This window comes from Boleophthalmus pectinirostris, unplaced genomic scaffold, assembly GCF_026225935.1.
Source record: "Boleophthalmus pectinirostris isolate CB_2022bp ecotype Guang Dong unplaced genomic scaffold, ASM2622593v1 HiC_scaffold_11, whole genome shotgun sequence".
Taxonomy (NCBI): Eukaryota; Metazoa; Chordata; class Actinopteri; order Gobiiformes; family Gobiidae; genus Boleophthalmus; species Boleophthalmus pectinirostris.
Window position 1 is genome coordinate 769,275 of NW_026570994.1, and position 23,226 is coordinate 792,500.

A 23,226-nucleotide genomic window follows, 5' to 3' on the forward strand; every position below is an offset into this window, starting at 1 on the left:
GTTGGGAATTGTACTATTTATATCTTGTATATTGTATCTTATCTGATCTTAAATACATTGTAAGTAAAATCTATTCAGCCTACATGTCCCATCATGCACCAGGGGATGAACATGTGACCTACACCTATAACTTTAAAAGGCCGAAGGGCCCAAACGCGTTGGCATGATTTTAACTTTATCTGCTCTGTGCTATGAAAGGCTTTTCATTATTTTGTACTTTTTGAGTGCCTCAGTTTTTTTCAACTTTGTTTGCAGTATATTTTCTGAATTTATGATGATGAGCAAAAGTCGTGTGGTTTGAATTCTATTTTGCACATTTCATAGTAAATGGTCACATTTTTACATAGTGTCTTTTCCATCTTAAAGGTACTCAAAGATCTTTAAAACCACTCACCGATTCACATACACTCACCCCCCCGCCACACACACATTCATACACATTCATACACAGTGTACGTAGACACTCAGAGTGAGGTGGGTTATGTTTAAGGACACAATGACAGCACTGTGGGAGATGGAATCTGTCCATGGACCTGACTGCTCAAACACTGATGTTTGATGTTGAGAGTGGGATTCAAACTGCCAACCTTCAGATCAGTGGACACTCTACCAACTGAGCTACTGTCACCCACATTTCATATTGCCTTTGTGTTGTTGGGCTAGACATTTTATCCATTTATAAAGGTGGTGCACAGAAGTAACCAAAAGCTGAGGACAGAAAAAATGTCCCTATTCAAGACCAAACGTGATTTTCAGTGATATTTTATTGGCTGCATTCATCATTATAATTACACAATAATATCTGACACATATACACAGTCCACGTCATATCAAAAGTAAAAGGGTGAAAAAAAGAATTAAGAAAATAAAGTTCACTAGATATCAAGAAGTCCAAGAATCTGGAAAACCAATCATTCCTTCCTAGAGAAATGTTGTTTACCGTCACTATGACAACGGCTACAGTACGACGTTCCATAGATTAGACCGAGCCCATTAGCAGGAAAATACATGGTGAGCATCACAAGGATAAACTATTTTGTATGGGGAAATGGAATGATTAAGTTAGAAAATAACATAATTTTTGGGAGAAAACAAAAAATAAAAGTGATTGTCATTTGAAAAGAATGGAGTGTGTGTTTTGGTCCATAGCATATATTAATAAAAGTTAATCATATTCCTATGGGCACTGGGCAGTCTTGCTAATGTCCACACAGCTCTGAGCACCTCTGGTTTAATCTATGGCCAAGCGGCACAATGGCACTTCAATGGCATACATCACTTAGTTACACATATGCACTTATTCATATGATCAAGAATATTATTTTTTATCAAATCACCTCCAAAATATGAACGATACAGAAAGCACAGTTTGGTAGATACACACACACACACTCACTCACACACACACACACACACACACCACAGACTGACAGCACAGGCATGGGACGCTAACAGGTGTGAGTATTATTCATTTTGTTTTTAGTTTTAATAATAAATCAAAATTGAAAGAAAAAAAGTTGGAATGTGCAGTAATCGATAATATTACAATACGCTTCATTGTATTATTATCTTATGGACAATGAAAAGGATTTATATTTGGTACCTGAATAAACTGTATTTAAAAAAATCATTATATTATATATATATTATATTTTTTACCTGACTTTTGAGATTCAGGTTTAAACTTGACATTTGATGCTAAATACTGTAAAACTGCGTCTTTAACCAAACTTCAAATTCTTAGTTGAGTCAAATCAGTTTCTTTAAGTTGGCATAACATTGTGATCTTTGTTTATTTTACTATCAAGGTTGAACAATACATTTGGAAAGTCAACTTTTTTTTGCCATATTTTGAGTGACTATAAGACCACTGTCCACAAATTGTTCTATTTTTTTTCTTTTTCTAAAATATATAAATACGACATCATGGGAACCAGAGCCGTCGTCCCCATTTCATCACATTCTGATTCACTTTTCAATGACGTATTTGACCTGGTAAATTCACAGATGTTTGAACTGAGTGTTCTGTTCTGTACTTAAACCCTAATTAACCTCCATCTGACCAGGAAGCTGCTTTTTGGCAAAGTTTATTTAGTTACGCCCTGTTTGTAATGAATGTAGTTGGCCGAGTGATGATTTCATCCGAAACTCAACAACACAAACACACAAACACGTAGCACGACAAGTGTTTCTTTGCTCTTTTTTTGGCTCTTGTACAGTGGTGTTTATGTGGGAGGAGAAGAACCAGCTGTTCCTTTGGCAATATTGAATTCATTTTTTTTTTTTTAAGATTATTCATTAATTCCATTTGTTTTTCAGATTTTTTTGGAAATTTGAAATCAAAATTTTCTTAAATTTTTCAGTACTGTGGCATTTAGAGGTTTGCGTTATTATTCATGGAAAGCTATAAAAAATAAAATAAATAAAATAAAAAATTGTAATCTATCGTCCCATGCCTTTAACAGTTTAGTTTCATTCACTCAAACTTTTGGTGCCGTTAAATCACAAACAAAACAAAACAGCTTGAGCAAGTTCACATACATGATGAGTGATAGTAGTATATCTATTTAGAAGCATAAGAAGTACTTTTGTCAACATGTACTGTGGATATGGACTAGAATGGACCCTGCCTGAAGTCTGCTCTGTTGGAAGAAAATGGCTGCAAACACAAGGCTTCAAATGGCGTTTGGTAAACAACAAACAAGAACACTGCATTACGATATTTGGCAGATTACAACGTAGAAGGCAAGATTTTGGGTAAACTCAAATGATTTAGTTCGGCATCATATTTCAGTGCAGATGTTTTTGGACGGACAAAATCTCTAAAATCTCAAGCTTCATGGTCAAAGTAAATATAAAAAAATAAGGAAACAGAATAATTAGTGAATCGTTAAGGGCTTGTAGACAAAATGATAAAGTTATTTGCTAATTAATGTTCAAATACTGGAAGACTAACTCAATAGAATGGCATCTGTGAAGGCAGGTGTACATTAGTGATTGGATAAGTGGCCATTGGCGCAGACAAGACAAAACTAAATCTAAATGAAACTATTTACTGACAGAGCTGCAAATTTTAAGAATTCAATCTACTGTTAAGGCAGCCACACACTGCAGGATTTTTCGGTCTTAAGCAATATTTAAACATGCAACACTTAAACATGCGCACACCACAGACACGAGGAGAATCTTACGAGATTTAAAATCTCCTATCACAAAGACTGCAGTGGGATCTGTCTGCAGACCACAGGATATAAAACTGTGAGCGTGATGGCGTCAACTGTTTCCCGTCGACAGTAAAACCAGTGGCTCTGAGTCTCTTAAGTGTTCAAAGATCAGAGCTCTGCACTTCTAGTTTAGATCCAAGTCAAAACTGTGTTGTTATTATTTGTAAAATGTGGTGCAATACTTCAGATACAGGATTTTTAAAGCAGAAAAGATTGGAGATAAAGTCCATAGGAAGTAGAGTCACTGTCACTAATCTGCAGCTTCAGCTCGATCTGTGAGCTGTGTGGATGTAAACGGACACACGTGAGGAACTACTCTCACCTTTTTACTTTTAAACAATGCCTCAAACTGGATTCACAGCCCAGCTGTTTTGTGAACTGGGGTCATTATTTGTGGAGGACAATTTCTCTGGATAATGTCGATGAGACACTGAAGTTTAAATTTACCACTTTAAAAGACGTGAGGAATACAATCTCGCTATATCTCGAGGTTGTATTTTGTCTCTGTGTCTGTCACTCCTTTGCCCCTGACGCTCTGTTTTATTGGCTGTTACTGTAGCGTTGCTGATGTTTGAGCTGCTCTGTCAGATCAGAACCACCAGAGTCACACTGACACAAAGACACAAAGTCGGGTCACACCTCCGTAAACTCGGAAAATTGCAAATTGCAACCAAAATCAGTCAAATTCTCCTGCGGTGTGTGGCGGCCTTTACCTGGAAATCTACACAGCTGTTACAGAGGGTGAGAAGGAACGGATCGTGTCTAGTCTAGTCCTGTAACAGTTCATTTTTGGTAATGTCACAATTTTATACATTTTACAATTAAACGGTTAGAGTACAACTTAGATTTAAAGGTGCATTGTGTAACTTTTCTGGTGGATGGTCTGGTATTTTTCAGATATAAAACCACCTGTAATTGAATAAAAGTAAGCGATGTGAGCTGTTTAATGTCATACTGTGAAACATTGCAGATAGAGCAGTGACATATCCATAGAAACAACAAGGTGATGGACTCCCAACCCAAAAAAGTGACACAGTGCACCTTTAATAATGCTGATAATACAATAATTATGTTATCTATTGAATTTAGAACGTCACTACAACTCTTTAAATCTGTTAACTGTGAAATACTTTGGATGGTTTCTTGTACAATATTTACTACAAGAATAATATTTTTGTTTTTGGGCATTACAACTAAGCTTTTTTCTTTACTACAAACCTACAGAGATCCGAACCAGACCACGCCACACAAGCAAAGTACTTTTTCTGGACAACTACTGTAACTACTGTACTGGTATATATATTCTAATCCACCACATCAGAATGAAATGAAGTTACAGAGAGATGAAGACCTCACTCACAAATGGGAAAAACATAAAACACACAAGAGCAGAGAGCAGAGCGTGTGACCAGTGAGAAGCAATGAGAGACGAGCTACGGCTGACACTTCGTCCAATCAGCTGCTTCGAACGGATTGTCCTGGAGGTTTGGGACCCGCCTCTTTTACCTGAGACTTCAATAGAAAACCCACTTTGTAATATCATCGTCTTCTTCCTCTGTCTTTTTGGCACCACACACGCGCACACACGCACACACGCCACAGAGCACACTACAGACTGACGGGGAGCGGGGACATCTAGTGGCTACTCTCCGAACTACAGCCACAGACGAACTAAGGTACCACATGCAGAATTATATTGAATGTTGAATGTTTTCTTGTACAGTAATATTTTCTTTAGTGCAGGGTTTCCAAAACTTCAAATATATATATATGTTGTTGTTTTTTTTTTACTTTTTACAAACTTACTTATATTTACTCAATTACTTAAAACCTCACAGTTTCATAAAAGTCTTTTCCTTCAAAAACTTTTTACGGACAGGACAAATGGATTACAACGTAAATTGTTTTTTTTTCTTTTTTTTGCACATTTACACAGAAATCATATGTATTTTAATTTATTTATTTACTTTTTAATTTGATTCAAATTAACGTGTATTGACTTTTTTTTTTTTTTTTTTTTGATTTATTTAAGTACTTATTTAAGTCTTCACATTTCACTCACACACTATTCAGTCCTGTCCCGCATTTTGAGAAACACTGCACTAGAGTTTTCTTATGCGTGTGTAGTATGAATGCCTACTGTCCCTGATAATATCTATAGGTAATTTTTTTGTCTGAAATGCCGCTAAGTTCACACATGTACCACACATTTATACATCAACACTTTTCACTACGGGCACTTCAAACTAAGCAGACCATGTCCTCACTGCTACATTACAGACACGTACTTGGTTTATGGATAGACTTTGTGCGGACTTGTATATATTTTTAGTGTCTGAAATGGCCCAAAACAACAGCCCTTAGACTAATTATAGCATTAACATTGACAGAACTTTATGCATATATATTTAAAATGAATCAAAGATTTTTTCATATCTAAGTGCTGTCAATGGTTCTTAATGCTTTCAGTACGATGGTGTCAGGCAGGAGAGGAGCTTTAGGTGAACACCAGATGCTGCTGATCCAGTAAGATTCGGGTGAAGTTGTTGATTGGTCCGATGGCGCTGAGTGACATGGCGTTGTCCCGCCCCCACAGCAGGTTGGGCCCAAACACCACGGCCAGGTTACTGTTGGTCATCTTGTTGATTTCACTGTTGGCGGACACCTGGGACACAAAGAGGAGGTGAGGGATGCATGACACATAAACAGCACTTCACTTTTTGTTCATTCTTATAATATATTAAATGACTATAACTGCCTAAAACAAAGTGCCTCCAAGAAATGGTATTGTGAGCGTTCTGCCCTATTAAAGGTATTGTAGCTGTTTACTGGCTTTTCAGTTTTGCCATCCCACCACTGCTGACAGTAACTAGCACACCTGACCAGCCCTAAACATCTCCGCTCATTCAAGTCATTCCAGTGGCTCCCTGCCCACTGAACATGCACAGTAGTGCTCTTTTCTCCCACGGGCACACGCCAATGCAGGCGAGCTCGTGCAAGGAGCGCTGTCTCGTGTATCACGTGATCACTTTGACCAATCAGAGCAAAAGGAGCTAGAGTAGAGAAGAGCGGAGCTAACGATTAAAAAAGCAGGTTTGAAGACAAATTACAGATTTGAGCTGAGAAAAAGTTTGTGATCTGAAAACAGGTAAAAATCTCCACAAAATCCAAGAAAAGAAGCTGTAGGTGCCCTGTCAGCCGAACACAAGAAGTTTATGATTACATTGCGCTCTATGGGAAAAATATTTTCTGGGCCAGAGGGATTTTTTCACTGTAGTACCAGTGAGTGTCAGGGGCGGACTGGGACCAGAAACAGCCCTGGACTTTTCCCCTACCATTCGGCCTGTTATCGAAAGCAGTTCGCACAATTCAGTGGGGTTGGCCCCAGTCGGCCCCATGGTCAGATGGCCCTTCTGGACTTTTCCAGAGCGTCAAGACTGCCAGTCCGCCCCTGGTGAGTGTCCACTAAGCCAACTAAAGACAGCTACAAGCAGCAATACTCTATCCAGTTTTTTAATAGATCTATTGACCAGCCAGAATCCCCCACTCTGACAAAACATCACAAAGACGAGTGGATCTAGAGCCGGATCCCGTCTCCTTGATTTCAGAGGATGTGACTGACATGTGAGACAGGGAGACACATGGTCATTACGTGTCACAAACAAACACTGATTATACAGAAAAAAGGAGCGCAGATTTGTAGAGAATCAACAATCGATCTCAGGTAAAAGACCTTTGTTTGTTTTGAATGTTAAAAGGAGGTGTCTTCCGCCTTTGAGAGACATGTACTACAAATCAGCGGCTGTGGTTGGATTCTCACAAATTTGGATGGAGGATTTTCATGCTTTGTTGTCTGGTTCCAGTCCCTTCTGGATTCTTACAGAACCTAGAAGGAACTGGTTCATCACGTAAGCAACTAGCATGCCAACAGCATATTTCCTGGATGATAAAAATACTTTATAATAAGATATAGACAGGCCCCGAGAGCTGCTTCTATAATATACCCGTACTGAGACAAAGCATGGGGGGAAAAAATCTATTCTAGACCCTTGAATAAGGACTAATAAAATAATACAAGGTTCTAACAACACCTCCTGGACAACTTTTAATATCATAAGCAATAAACAAAACACAAATGGTGGAAAAAGGTTTTGATTTGTTAATAGCTACAGCAATAGTGTAGCATTTTAATTACCAATTTTCAATGGAAAATCCATTTGTTTCAGACACTTTTGCAACTTTGAAAGCACCACAATCAAATTCAAGTGTTTACTGAGGATTCCAAGGATTATTTTCCATCTGTTAAATTTCACACAGAAGAGCAGCCATACCTGTGCGAGGAACGTGATGAGGTATCTGAGCGATGCATAGTTCTCCTCGGGCAGAGACTCCACCAGGGTCTTCATGACAGTCACCTGACTCTCCTCTGGCACCGCTGCACACAAGCAAACACTTTATCTGTCAGACAGTGACAGATACAAAACTACATTCATTTCATACTGTACCACACTCCACAACTCACCCCTATGTAACAGATAACCCTATGTCCTGTCAATTATCATTTTATCTTTGCACACTTGTTCCTTATGACCTTTTGTTTATAAAAAAAATGTGACCATTTACCATTTACCATCTCTATATTTTATTTTTACTTGAACAAATATATGTCATAATTATGCCTTATTTGACACTTGCTACTTATTTAGAATTTAGCATTAACATTTATATTGTTGCTCTTTGTTATTATCATATATTGTGATGTGTGAGATACTGTTAATGTTGTAGTCAAGATCACACTAATCAAGACCAAGACCAAGACCCGTCCCAGACCACAGGATCCAGAGACCGAGACAAGACCAAGACAAGACCAAGACTTTTAAAGGTCAAGACCGAGACAAGGCCAAGACTATGGCCCATCGAGACCAAATCAAGAGCACGAAAAGGTGAGGAGCAGCAGACTGACGTGAGGCAGATGGACAGGAATGATGATGTTTTAACCTGAACTCAAGTCTGTGACAAGAGTGAGTCCAAATGCGCAAGACGAGACCAAAACCGTGAAAAAATTATCTTGAGGCTACGACAATAGATACTGTGTCCAAATCATTTCCCTTGTCGTTCATTAAAGTTTGACAAAGTCAGAGTCTAAATATATATCAAAACGCTAACATGGAGGACAAACTTAAAATGAGAATTACAGGCAAAGTTGACGATATCGTTGTAGAGGTGGTAGGTGAGCAGAGGTTCAGGCAGCTCTCTGAGGAACGTCTTGAGGATCACTGCAGCCAAGTGCACGTCCTCCATGTCATAGAAGTTGACCGCTTCACCTGCAGAGAGCACCACACAGCAGGGATCAGCAGGAGAATAGAGGAGATGTGCAGGGATATTGTGTGGAGTTTGTTACCAGAGTTGTAGCGCTTCTGGACCTCCTTGACCAGAGTGACGTTAGCAGAGCGTCTGAAGATTCCCTCCATCTCTAAACCTGCAACATACACAAAGACAACATAAAATATGACTTCTAACTGTCAAAGAGCCTATAATTTAACAAAATATAAATTCACAGTTTTACTTTTGTTCTAGAGGACAACCATTTTTAACCATTTCATTTTTCATCACTCAAAAATAAAAACGACGGTTATTATAAACTGATATGGGAATAGATAGGTTTTGTCACATTCAAGCCATATCTCAAAGATTATATGGTGCATTTTGTTGGTGGTCGGTTACCTCGTTCAGACAGGAAGCTGACAGTGTCCCTCATCACCACGGGAACGGGCTCTCCATCGGCGCTCCTCTGTCTCAGGCTGGACAAACAAAAACCCAAAACAATAGTGACAATGACCAAACTGTGGACAGGACTGACCGCACCAGACAGCTGCTCAAACAATATTTCATCACAAAATTAAATATACAGCAAAGGCGTCCATTTTTCCCTGCCAGAGTAACATTGATTTTTATGATAGTGCATAGAGCAACTTAATACAATAAAAAACAAAATGACATGAGCAGTTGTATATTACTAAGGACACAAATTCAAGTTGAAGTAGCTGTAGGATCTGCCAACCCCAAGTGAGCCTCTCATTCTACTTTGTGCATGAAGAACTGTCATAAATGAAAAGTCTGGACATCAAGGACACAGATGGAAAATGTTGAAGTGGAATATTAAACATTTAAAGCCACATTGTGTAACTTTTCTATTGAGGACTCTAACTACCTTCTTGTAGGTACTTGTAGGACTCCTACTGCTTTTCCTGGAATGCTCCACCGGCATAAAAATGTATTTAGCAATTTATTCAATTATAGGTGTTTTTAATGTTTGCCTCACCACAGAATTGACCTGTAACTTGGCCTGATGGTATCACCTGCTCATTATGGACATATAAATTAGGGATGTAACAATAACCGAAATATTGTGATATCATATCGTCAAAGTTCTCACAATAACATCGTGGACCATCACAATATATCGAATTATAAGCCTCTTTGCTTAAATGAAGAGTTATGGTGCAGCAACAGCTAAAAAAGACAGAGGGAACTACATACAATATGATCCTTTGCTCCATTTCAGTGTAAAGTGCAAGAAGAAATAACAGTTCTAACACTTTTAAGTCTTAGTTCTTTGGATTAAGTCATTTTAATAGGAAAAAGTCACTTAACAACCATTAACACTTTTAGCCATTTAGTCTCCACAAAATATCACAATAAATATCGTACCATGAGCCGTATATTGTGAAAATCTTGTACTGTGAGATTTGGATATTGTTACATCCCTAATCATGAGCCTCCCCACCAGATCGAGAGCTTTTCCACGATATCGCAATAAATATCGTACCGTGAGGTTCATACTGTGGCGATATCGTATCGTGAGACTTGGATATCGTTACACCCTTAATATAAATATATATGACCATACTGTGGGACATTCCAGGCAAAACAATAATCACCATGGAGTTTAAACTACAGATCTTCCTCTAACATCATTTCTATGAGCAAACTGTGCTGGCGTGTGTCGTCCGATCGGAGGAGGTAATTAGTCTGTGGGAAACACTGACCATCCACTAGAAAAGTGACATAGTTCACCTTTAAGAGTGTTATGTAAGAGTGGATCAGTGAGTCTTACATGGAGAGGGGCACTCCGAACACCTGGTCAGGCAGAGGAGGGGAGCGAGGGGGGGACATGGGGGGCTGGGCTGTGGGCTTCAGCGACGCTCTCAGTTTGTTGTCATATCTACACACAAAACATAACATGAGACATACAAAGAACACTGAAATACTGTTCATTTAAATCAACAACTCATTCTAGCTACAAGAACTACACTGGGGTCAACACAGGTCTGTGACACTAACTGTAGGCATGCTCCATTTGAGGCTTTGTTAGACTTTATTCTGAGTTGTATTTCAACACAGTCTGACCAAAAACAAGCTGAAACTACAAAAGGTGAGCTGATTTGTGCTGCTAAAGTCCCTCACACATAAAATTACAGTCACAAGCCAGCTAGTATTAGGCAACACTTTTTCAGTTAGTCTTTCTCACTTTGTTCAAAATCAAAGTCTTAAACAGGACTACGAAAGGTCATATTGATCAGACTCCTGAAAATGTGTTGTTTAAATCATTTTGAATTTTTCTTGAGGTTTCAAAACTTTTTTGTGTGCATTGCTCTACCATAATAGTATAATGTGTATAATATTGTCTTACTCTCTGACACGGGCCGGGATTACAAGCTGCTCACATTTGACCACGTCCTCCAGCTCGCTCAGGTAGTTCACGTAGTTGATCTTTCGGCCAAACTTAAAACTGCAAAAATACAACATGCATCATTATTTTTGAACTGGTAAAAAAAAAAAATATATATATATATATATATATATATACATACATACACATATACATATAAAAAAAAATACCTAATGAGTGGTTTGAAGAGAATTAGAAGTGTCCTGATAAACATTGTGGGGTGAACGATGTACAGAGCCTTAATGTTCTTTTTATACCTAGAAACACAAAATAAAGTTATTATAAACATTTTTCTTATGGTTTAATAAATGGACACAGAAGCAAGTACAGGCTTATCCAACCATAACTGTATAGACATATGTCCTTCCTTTTAAACTGAAGTGGGCTGTCAGTGTCGAAGTAGTATTACCTTAGAGCTTTGTCCTGGCAGATGTCCTTTAAAGCATTTACTCATGAAATAAAGTGTTGCTTTAATCTAAATAAGTGCACTCAAAAAAGAACACATTTAGTAGTAGTCTATAAGCACTACCATAATCTGACCTTATAAGTGAAATGACAATGATCCTTCAGCCACAAGAGGTCAGTAAAGAAAGAAACAACGAAATGGAGCTGTAACAATTATCAGTCATCAGTGAGGTCAGTGATTTATTTTATTTTTTTTCGATTAACTGATTATTTTTGGATTGGTCAACTAGTGATTTTATTATTAAGGTCGCCACACACTACAGGCTTTTTCGGTATTTTTTTTTAAAAGCACACACCACAGACACGAGGAGAATCTAATGAGACTTAATGGCTGCAGTGGGACCTGTCTGCGGACCACAGGATATAAAGCTGTGAGCACGATCGCATCAGCCGTTTCCTGTCTACAGTAAAACCAGTGGTTCTGAGACTCTTAAGTGTTCAAAGATCAGAGTTCTGCACTTCTAGTTTAGATACATGTCAAGACTTTGTTATTATTTGTGAAATGTGGTGCAAAACCACAATGTATAAAGATTGGAGATAAAGCACAAAGGAAGTAAAGTCCTTATCTTTAATTTGCAGCTTCACCTCAATCTGAGCTCTGTGTGTAAACAAACACATGTAAGGAAACACTCTCACCTTTTTACTTTAAGAACGCTTCAAACTGGAATCACAGCGAGGTTTTGTGGACTGGAGTCATTATTTGTGGAGGACAAATTGTATGGATAATGTGGATGAGATGCAGCACTTTAAATTTTCCACTTTACGAGAGGTGAGGAATAAAGCCTTCTGATTATTTTCGCTTGTATTTTGCATCTCTGTGTCTGTTAGAGGCCACATAAAATAATATCCTATGTGTGTCATTAATAGCCAGATGAAAATAGTGTGATTTTAATTGTGTCAGGTTCGGTCGGACTTGGACACTAATATCTGCCTATTGGGCTCGGGTCAGATTCAGTCACTGCTCTCGGATGCGAGCCACTCTCGGACAAAAAAAATCGTCTGAATCCCCACTCTAATATACTAACAATACAGTATATTTGATCAATTGCCAATCTATTTTTTAACCCAATGAAATATTAGGTCACTGACAAAGCTCAAATGTCATACTTTCTGTCAAACTCCCTGTAGGCGTCACGCAGCCAGCCCAGAGAAGGTTTGTTCTCACTGGTCAGACCATGGTGGAAGTAGATCAGGGTGTAGTCGCTCTCCACATACTGGTCCAGAGTGCCTTTCAGGTACCTGCACAAGAACCAGTTTACATAATCAACACAAAATGCTCAATATTAACGTTTATTATGCTAAAATTGGTCCAATCTTACTGGACATAGGAAAACTTCACTTTGACTTTTTTGCTTAAAGTTGATGTCATTTCCTTTGTACGTTTTAATGATACTTACTTCACAGATTAATTATAATTGAATGAGTGAAGTAACGCACACATATACACACAGACAGACACACACACACACACTCACATGAGGAGCTTGTGATGGTCCAGTTGGTGCTGGGGTGGCATCCTGCAAGCGTTGAACACGATGACCTTCCTCCCAAAGTTGTCATCCCCTATGGACACAAACAATGGACACAACCGTTTTGGGAATGCACAAGAGAAAATACACCTGGAATGTATTTTATTATGTAACTACTATAACTGAAGGTGTCACTTTTCTGCTGGAGGCACTGCTAACTTCTTGTCCCGATGGAGATGTTATTGCATTGGCTTGAATGTCCCACAGTATGGCATTGAATTTATATTTCTCCTTTGAGACAAGCAGATGATGCCAGCAGGCCAAGTTACAGGTCAGATCTCTGGAGATGCGACACCACTCATAGAAAGAATGCATGTTTTTCAAGTTTTTTCTGAGCAATAAAAAGCCTGTAATCAAATAAATGCAAGAAGATAAGTTTGATATCATACTGTGGAACTTTCTAGGAAGGGAGGTAACATATAGGTCTGGTCAAGTGGTAACGGAGGGAAACAGAGGGGCAGATTTTTGACATTCAAATAGCTCTTATTCAGAAACTAGAGGGACTATTGAAATAAGTAAAGTATCAGAATGTAGGAAAGAGTTACACTCCAACAGGGTAAAGTTAAACCTGTGATATTCTTTCAAGTTGTTGACAAAAAATTTTAAAACTCATGTTGGTAACGGAGGGAATGAAATATGCAGCACTTTTTGGGCAATAAATACAAACAGTGATAACTAGCGGTTCTCACTTACATATCCTTAACAAACTGGTTTGAATATTTGCTTCATATAGTTTTCTACCATATGGTACAAGATTAGGTTGAAAAACCTCTTACTTTTTGAGTCATGAGATTTTTTATTAAGAAAGGTCATGGTAACGGAGGGAAAGTAACGGAGGGAAAATTGTGCAAACAAGTAGAAGGTGCATGATTTTGCATAATTTGTCAGCTTTTTTTCTTCTGAATACTTTAATATTACTTCAAAATGAAAGGAAACTATTTCTATAAAATATGTCAGTCCTTCCAAACAAATTTTTATCATTTTAAATACTTTTTTTTTTTTTTTTAATCATGTACCTTCATCAACAGTTCAAAGATGGAATAACACAAGATATGATGAAATACATCAATTTATTTACATGATTTTCAGGTCTTTGAAATTTGGGAAATAATTTTTGTTCCATGTTTCATACATGGTCTTTTTAAAACATATGGAACTTTAGAACCAAAAATGGTACAGAAAAAAGGTCAACAGTTTCATAAACTAGAGTACATATGTATCTGTTGAATACATTTTTATATCAGATGCATTAACTTGAATTTTTGGCCTTGCTGTTTACTTCTGCTTGACCGGGCCCATATTCATGAAGTCAAGCAGGTCACAGACCCTTCAGTTATATAGTGCTCCTAATTTCAGCTAATATACAAGGCTTGTGTTGATGATGTTAAAAGAGATCTATTGTGTATAATGCACTTTTCAGAGTTAAAATAGTTTCCCTTCTCATTTACACTCTCAAAGTTTTATTTAGAGGGATTCATGAATGTTTGAGTAATATTTATTCTCCTGCTATATTCATGCCATTGTGATTATGTTTATTGCAACGTACTGTAAAGGTGCAGGCAGAAATTGACTCCCATTAGGCTCTGCAATTTTCCAATTCAGAAATCAGTGGAGTTGTTTCAGATCAATATTGGAATTTAAAATATCTAAAATATAATAAAATGATCTACGGGTGTCATACATATAGCAGACAAAAGCACAATAGGTACCTGCCACTTCAATGATCTGATGGCGGGCGATGTCATAGAAGGGGTGGTCCCAGGGCAGGTGCGGAGAGGCGGCATCAAAGGGCTGAGTGGACTCCGACTCTGGAACATGAAACAGAATTATAGATCTACCACAAACACAGCCATAACCTTCACTGTTTATAGTAAGTAAAGTAATGTATTATAGATGTAGAGTAGCCCAGACAGTGAGACCATCATCACCTCCTCGTACCAGCGTGTTGCCATGTCAGATTTTTTTTTTTAAATCACCTTTTTATACCAGGAAGTAGTGCAGGATCCGGTGGGAGGGTCTGTAATCTAAACAATTTGATAATAATTGTACTTTGAAGTATGTCTCCCCCTGGATCCTGGTTGAGTAAAAGTTGGGTTAGTTAAAGTACCTAAAGTATATAATGCAAATTTGACTCTTGTGAGTTTTAAATCATGTTAAAATGTTGTTACCTTGGTAAACATAACTGGAATTGTATTTTGTTTCGTTCACACATGTTTGAGTAATCCTTATTCTTAGTCTGCCTGTATCTCTAAAGCTCGAAATGCTCTGTTCCAAATGAAATGATATGAAATCCAAATGATTCTAGTGAAGATGTAAGAAGTTTACTGTATTACAACATGACATCACAAGGTGGAACAGAGAACTCAGCCTAAATCTGCAGGATGTGTGTGCCAAACATGTGTGAATGAAACAATCTTTATATTCTCAATATCAAATGTGTCTTACCAATCAATGACCACAGTATTACAAACCACTTTATACCACAACTACTTACTTTTCCAAATATGTGTGGCCGCTCTTTGTCTGCGTATGGCTGTTATCAAATACAAAAAACCCATTACACTTCATACCAGTATGCGCGTGTTGTACAAAGTTGGATAGTAATAGCAATCATAGTCAATTATAGACTATAATTATATTGTTTTAGTTTCCTGTATAATCATATGCAAATACAGAACATTCATGTTCACATTTTTTACTGTTTCTCATTATTGTGTGAATAAACAACAAAACAAAAATGTAGACAATATTTTCATCAATATCAGCCAGTTTCTGTTTAGACAGGGACACTGTTTAGACAAGGGCATTGGAGGAGAGACACTTAGCTGAAAGTGTTTTTATAAAGACCCCCGCACTGTCTCACTCTTGGTTCACTTTTATTAGCACAACGTTTCAGTCCATCTGACCTTTCTCTTTCACTCTCAATTGATTTAGAACAAGATTGCTTTTTATTTTATTTGATAACGATTTGGATGACTCTCCTTCACCTTGAGTCTTATTGGAAATACTATTACAAAAGCACAAATCTGGCTCTACCCTCCAGACACAATTTTTCGTCATTTCTCCTTGTACCCTTGTTGTGAGGCGTCCAGGGCAGGAGGCTGAGTCTGACCCAAGCAGAGTCTCACCTGAGGCGGGCTCGTCAGCGGGCCACTGCTGGTCCTCGTACGTGGAGAGTTTGAGCTGACCTAACTGTGCCGTTGCCGGGTCCTCACTCAGGTCCACCAGGAGGTCTGATGAAGACATCGCAAACACCAGGGGGCGCTACACTGACTGCCGCTGATGGTCTATGGTCTGCTAGGTACTACAGTGATGTTCCCATGCACAACAGGACGACTCTGACAGAAGGAGCTGCACCTAAAAACACAAAAATAGGAAATTCTCAAAAGGACAGACCCTGTACACATGAATATAAATGTCTTGGTTGAGGTTTAAGTCTTGCACAAAAACTGAATGCAAAATGAACCACAAAAATGCTGAAGTGTCATGTTACAACCTTGTTTGGAAGATGACACGTCACGCTGAGCCAGTTTGATAGTTTTCTTATTATAGAAACTAGACACTACACATGGAATTCAAATTTAGTTTATTATTTTATTTTAAGGAGTCCATATTTTTGCAGTTTTCTAATCTATAATGTTATAATGTTTCCTCATCGAAAACTTGTTTTGTTTCATTCACACATGTTTAACACACTCAAACTGAAAACACTCTGTTCCACCTTGTGATGTCAGGTGGTAATACAAGTATTCTTTTTTTCAAACTCCATACACCTTCACTAAAATCATTTAGATAATTTCAGCCCTGGAATTGCCAATTTTTACTAAATTAAATGGAAAATGTAGTTGTTCACTTGAAAATTATCACTACATGACATCACAAGGTAGAACATAGGGTTTTGAGCTTTGGAAATGTAGAGAGAGAGTAATAATATGTAGGGCTGGATGTCATTCAGAAGTTGCAGATACGATACATACCTCGATACATAGGCCACGATACGATATGTATCGCGATACAGTGAGCTTACAATACGATACGATTCAATACAATATATTTCAATTTGATTCGATACAGTTTAAAAAAAAAAAAAAACGAAATCATAGCTGTGATACTAAAAGTCTTTGTTAAACCATTTCTTGTGCAAAGTTCATATGAAACAAACGCTTTAATCATCAAAACAATGAAAATGTCAAATGTGTCACATGAACCAGTTTCCTTCCACTAAACAAACAACAAAACTGTAGCTTAACAAAATAATTTTGTAAAATATATCAAAAAATACTCTTGGTGATATATCGATACAGCAGCTCACGATACCAATACTGTATCATCACATTAAACAGTATGATATATTGATAATTCAATATTTTTGCACACCCCTAATAATAAGGCATTACTCATCTCCAGATATGTTTTAAATGAGGTAAAACATTCTAACATGCCCTAAAACTCACAAGAATCTAATCTCTTGCCTAATATAAGACCTTTAAAAAATACAAGCTCACAGATTCCTCCTCAGACAGAGGGACCGAGCTTTGATCATGTTTAGATAAAGTCGACTGCAGAGGAAGTGGCTTGCTGACTCCAACACTACAGTTATGTTAGCACCAGAGTCAGCTAGCCACCGCACGCTAACCTCTGCAGAGTGGAGTGACACGCGCCCCGGAGCCCACACGCAGCGTCTCCTAGCAACTGGGCTCCAATTTGGGCTTATCAACTAGCTGCACCCTCCGCCGCAGTGTGGAGGATTTAACCAGCGGAGAGGAGATGCTGCAATGGAAGACGTGAGAAAGGAAGAAAGGCGCTAAGCTCTAGGGTCAACTATAGGATTATTACGCAGTTTCAGTTTTCCTATTTTAACTCTGGTTTAGTAATGGTTTTGACCTTGGTTAGACATATTTTGGACCCGCTTTAATCCTGTCAATTCTTTCTGATATTACTCTGGACTGCACGCAAAGGGTCAAGAATCTGACCCTTATTCCTGGTACTTTATAACACAATCAAGTTGTAATTATTATTACTGTTATTATTATTATAAATTTTTTGATTCATCTCACATCTTTTGCACACCGCTCCCCATAATATAGACTGATTCCTAAAAACCCAGCTAACTGGATCTTTTATCATAATATTAAAGGAGCTGTTATTATTCTGAGTTGAAAATTAAATTCATTTGTTATTCATCATTGTGATATAGAAATTAGAATTGAGTGCTTACATCAGAAACATAATAGATTTTGAAATTTAAATACCAGTACCAGTCCGTGTTAACTAGGGCTGTGCAAAAATATTAAAATATCGATATATCATCTCGTTTAATGTGATCATACAGTATCGATACCGTGAGCTGCTGTATCGATGTATCGGCAAGAGTATTTTTTGGCATATTTTCTCAATTATTTTGTTACAGAGCTACACTTTTGTTGCTTGTTTAGTGGAAGGAAATTGGTTTATTCAGCATTTTTAACATTTTCACTGTTTTGATTATTAAAATGTTTCATATGAACTTTGCACAAGAAGTGGTTTAATAAAGACTTTTAGTATCACAGTCGTGATTTAGCCTTTATTTTTACTGAACTGTATTGAATCAATTTGAAATACAGTATACTGTATAAAATTGAAAGCTCAATGTATTAAGATATGTATCGTATCGTGGCCTATGTATCGAGGTATGTATCGTATCAGCAACTTCTTAATGATACCAGCCCTAGTTCCAGCTCAGTCTAGTCCCCTTTTTCTATTCAATGTATTCTGTCAACAACAAAAAACTCAAAGAACAAAAACATATCTCAATTTAAATAATTATTTAAAAATAAATCACAACATTCTGAGGCCTATCCGATGACACTACACATTACGTAAAATAATGTCTGATTCTCGTAATTTTGTTTTGGGCAGAAGTGGATCATTTTATACCATGTATGTACATGAAAATTCATCAACACATTGCACCCATGATAGTATTAGTTCCCCTTAATAACCATTCTATCTTCCTCTTGTCGGCCACTGCTTTCTCTCCACCATCACACTTCCCCTTTAATGTCGCACTCGCCTCAGGGTCCGTCCACACACACACACACATACACTGATACAGATGCAGTAGTGCCCCCCGTGTGACGTTATGCCAGCTGACAGCGTGTAGCTTTAAATAAATAGCGCTACAAACCAAGAACCATAGAAGTGTGTGAGCTGTGCACTGCAGACTGTTGACCTAAAATGGATTTGTAGTAGTGGCTTTGTTAGTGACCATCTTATATGTGACTAGAAAGCTCAGGAATGTCACAGTTCAATAGTAAATGTGTTAATCCATGGGCACACTGAATACAAAACTAATCGTGTTATCTTCAGCCCTATCTTACCATCTTTGTAAGTGCCTTGCTGAGCTTAAATCTCAATCTAATTCTGGCAAAACAAACCAAGAGACACCCTCTTTCTGAAAAGTTACATAGTGCATCTTTATATTAAAAAAAAAAACATAACAATCATACACTTCCTGACTTTCCATTTTGTCATAAATACTGGCATGTATGGTAATTGCATTAAAAAAGGTTACAAGATCAACCTAGACACCAGCAGATGGTTCAGTTCCCACCCTGTATACATAAGATGAACAGCTGACCTACAATGCTCACCTAAAGCATTTTTATGATGGACATAGGCTATAAAACTATAATTACTTTTTGTGGACTTAACCATGACCAGGTGCACTTTTGTATAATAATAATGATTAACAAAATACTTCACGATTTCTATCTTAGAAATCCAATATATGCTTCTGTCAAGCCTTAATTTAAGAATGGGATACATAAAGAGGCATTAAGGATTTTCTGCAGTACCAGAAGTAGTAGTAGTAGTAGTGCTAGTAGCAGTAATGCCAGCTGTATATGGCACTCCAACAAATATCACACAGTACAGACAAGCAGACAGACATATTAACTCAACTTCTCCTTGCTCTCTTGCATGAAGTCTAAACCATTCCAAGTGTGTAACATGGGGACGAATACAAATGCAGATGTTCATAATAATAATAACCAATGGAAAAGATATATTAAAATAATATGTAAGTTCCAAATAGACACCACTGTTTCTGTACCACAAGACGTAGAACTGTAAATGTAGGCTACTCAAAGCAACAAGTGCATATAATGTATGATGAACCCTCAGATTAAAAGTGATTTGAGTATTTCAGACCGGCGCAGAAAGAGCAGCCATAAAGCAAAGTTAGCTGAGGCGCAATCTGTCAAAATGAGACCAATTAGCATTTCATTTGCACGCATTATTCAAGTCCATTTAAGATCGTGTGATTGGAAAAAATACACACAGTTAAAATTAAATATTTTCAAAGCTACATCACTGGAAATTCCTAAAATACAGCACATTGTTGTCGTATTTTGGCTCCATTTAGCCCATGCATTCCTTTTAGCGTCTAGTTAACAGAGATAACACTTCAACAGGGCTGGGGAGGCTGTGTGTTAGCATTAGCACTAGATCTTCATTACATGTGAATTACGACAGGTTTGAATATGGTTTTACCGTAATGGTGAGGCGATAAAAAGCCTCGTAGGTGAATCTTGTGAAGGCTGTTGTCGCAGAAGGTTTCCACTGTTGACATCAACATCTGCGTCGGCTCCTCTTCCGCCCACGCCCCGTCACAATAAAAGCAGAAGGCCCTTGACAGGTTCCTCTACAAAATAAAATGAGTACTTTTTCCACTTCAAATGAGAGTTCTACTTTTTCACTTGTACTTTTAACCATTCTTTCAAGACTTCTTTGGTATGGAGGACTAGAGGATGGATCGATTCTGAGAAATATACAATTACATAATTAAATTTGTCATTAAATATTTAAAATGGGAAAAATTGCAATTGATGAATTTCTTGTATAGACATTTTTTTCCAAAAAAAATTATTAGTTATGTAGGGTGTCCCAAAAGATTTGACATCATTTCACAGTCCAATAATTTTGGTAATTCTTGTTGAAATAACCTCAAATTTTCACAGATTGTATAGAAACAGATCAAGATTTTATATTGAATGTTTTAATTTTGTTTTGTTTTCAGATTGAGCCGTTCACTCCCAGAGAGAAGTCATTTTGCGTCTTGGAATCTGCTGCACACACTCACCCAAGACTGTGCAGCTTCAATACAATATTTGAAAAAACTTCACCAACTGAAAAACAAATTTGGACTTGGTACCAAAAGTGTAAAGAGTTGGGCTGCTTCTGCAGGACTAAAGGATCTGGAACCAACATCAACATTGCGCTTCACTTAGTAGTTTTCAAGATAACTGCTTTTAAAATAATGTCATATTTCTTGGGACACCCTGTATACTGTCTTGCTGCTATAGCTTTTATATGTTGTAACATAATTATAATAGATTTGAAGTAAAGTTGGTAGGAAATGTGCATATATTATGTAGGTAAAAGCTAAACTGGTAATAGGTCACATTTGACATGGCGCTTTTACACCTTCAACGCACTCAGAGCGGAAGGAACCACTCACCGTTCACACCTATCAAACCATGTATCAAACCTCTTCAGTTATTTGAACAGGTCCATGATTCACACACACGCGCGCGTCTTAAGCGCCCTCTCGCGGTAGAACAGGGCAGTGCAGAATCCTGAGGAACGCAGCCGCAGCAGGACTGACCTCCACCGACCTGTCTGTGCAGATCTGCAGATCTGCGTGCGGAAGTAACCTGCACGACAAAATGGCGAGGAAAACTTTGGGCTGAGAAAGTTGTGATTTGGGGAGAAATATTCCAAAGTTATGGTGAAGTGAGTGCAGCAGGCTCAGGTAAGGCTTTGGCAGAGCACCGGATAGGGAGGATTGTAAGGATGTCTGAGGGCGCTGGGCAGGGGCTGACCCGCAGAGAGAGCTCCAGACCCGGGCTTGTGGGATTGGTGCTGTCGGTGCTGAGTTCTACGGTGGTCCTGGCGGTGGTGGGCTGTGTGTGCGCCCTCCTCTACCCTGTCCTCAAAGGTAAACATGCTCAGTTTTACTTTTCCAGTTGTTAGTGTGATTATACATATTTGATTGTTTTCCAGAACTGCGACAGCTGAGAGGCAAAAGAGAAGATGGAACTGAACAAAAGATGCTGGGTAAATATTTCATAATATGTCAAAGTATAGGCCCTACGACATGGAAGGATTCAGTACAAAGACTGGAGAGAATAGTTATTACAGTGTATTACAGGTGTATCAGCGTTCTGTAACAGCTTAATGACTGTAAATAGATAATAAAATGCCTATATTAATGTGTATGATCATTTAGCATTTCTACACCTTTGCTTAAATTGGTCTGTGCAGTGCAAAATTAAGTTAACTTAAAGGTTCGTGCAGCTTGTTTTTCTACTTGTTTTAGGGTGAACTGGGGTGGATGTCCCAAACTTTTTATAGTCGTGTACACTGTGAATTTTGATCTGTCATGTACCCTCTACTTTAATACACTTGGAAAAATGTCTCGACATATGTTCTATATTTAAATTAAGCATGGGCTTCACCACCGTACTGTGTACTGTACAGAACCACTCTTGCCTATTTTATGTTTTCTAATTACTGTGAAAGAAATCCCCTTATTAGTCTCTGCATACAGATTTCTTATTTGGGGACATCATCAACCTTTAGTTAACTTACAGTTTATTTGCCAAACACTATTTACCAGTAATCTGTAATATTATAAACAACAGTTTATGCCCTGTAGGTTTCTGGAGCATTTTAGTCATCTCTCTGGTCGTGGCTGGTGTTTGCGCCGCCTCCTCCTGGATCCTGACTCACCTGGACTCCTCCCACAACAGCAGGACACGCCCACATGGTTCACCCCAAGACAGGTAACACACAAAACACTTTCTTCTTCTTTCTTTTGCGTCACTAATACTAATGCAAGTGTTTCCATAGTGACGGGGTCGGGCTGGATTATGGGATGGCTGCGCTGAATGGCGTCATGGCGATGGTTACAGTTATTTGGAGTCTCAGCTGACAATATTTATGAGTGCAATCTTGCCTTGTCTAGTTTCTAAATGTTGAATATCCAGGTAGATGCTATCCATGGATTTCAGCATGATTAGAATTAGGACCATTGCCATAGCAATTAACAATTTAAAACAAAATATATTATAGCTTTGGATTAGGAAAAAGTCCTCAAAATACAGTGTAACCAGAAACCCATGAGTAGATTTTAGTAGATGATACGCATAACCTAAAGAGAGAGTACTGTTACTTCAAAATACTAAGGTCTGCAGAAGTAAATACAACAGTACTCTATATTGCAGTAAAAATA

At 37.9% G+C, this 23,226-nt stretch overlaps 2 protein-coding genes across 3 annotated transcripts in view; one reads left to right on the forward strand and one right to left on the reverse strand.

Moving 5' to 3' along the window:
• Positions 1-746: 746 nt before the first annotated feature.
• arhgap1 (Rho GTPase activating protein 1) lies at positions 747-20,599 on the reverse strand. Of its 2 annotated transcripts, XM_055165475.1 has the most exons (14): positions 20,484-20,599; positions 16,079-16,307; positions 15,445-15,483; positions 14,660-14,758; positions 12,897-12,984; positions 12,529-12,660; positions 11,127-11,213; positions 10,918-11,016; positions 10,342-10,449; positions 8,949-9,025; positions 8,626-8,703; positions 8,420-8,548; positions 7,556-7,659; positions 747-5,889 (listed from the first exon to the last, which is right to left on the reverse strand). In XM_055165475.1, the coding sequence occupies exons 2-14, from the start codon at positions 16,194-16,196 to the stop codon at positions 5,722-5,724; spliced, it is 1,326 nt and encodes a 441-aa protein (XP_055021450.1). In that variant the 5' UTR covers positions 16,197-16,307; positions 20,484-20,599; the 3' UTR covers positions 747-5,721. The 2 variants fall into 2 exon arrangements, with proteins under 2 accessions (XP_055021450.1, XP_055021452.1); XM_055165477.1 differs by lacking the exon at positions 15,445-15,483.
• A 983-nt stretch (positions 20,600-21,582) lies between these two features.
• arl6ip6 (ADP-ribosylation factor-like 6 interacting protein 6) overlaps positions 21,583-23,226 on the forward strand; it is a 2,046-nt gene continuing 402 nt past the window's right edge. The window contains exons 1-4 of the mRNA XM_020941816.2: positions 21,583-21,930; positions 21,996-22,049; positions 22,651-22,777; positions 22,845-23,226. The exon at positions 22,845-23,226 is cut by the window's right edge and continues 402 nt beyond it. Coding sequence (XP_020797475.1) covers positions 21,786-21,930; positions 21,996-22,049; positions 22,651-22,777; positions 22,845-22,926 — 408 coding nt within the window. The 5' untranslated portion in view covers positions 21,583-21,785 and the 3' untranslated portion in view covers positions 22,927-23,226. The remainder of the gene's footprint in view (positions 21,931-21,995; positions 22,050-22,650; positions 22,778-22,844) is intronic.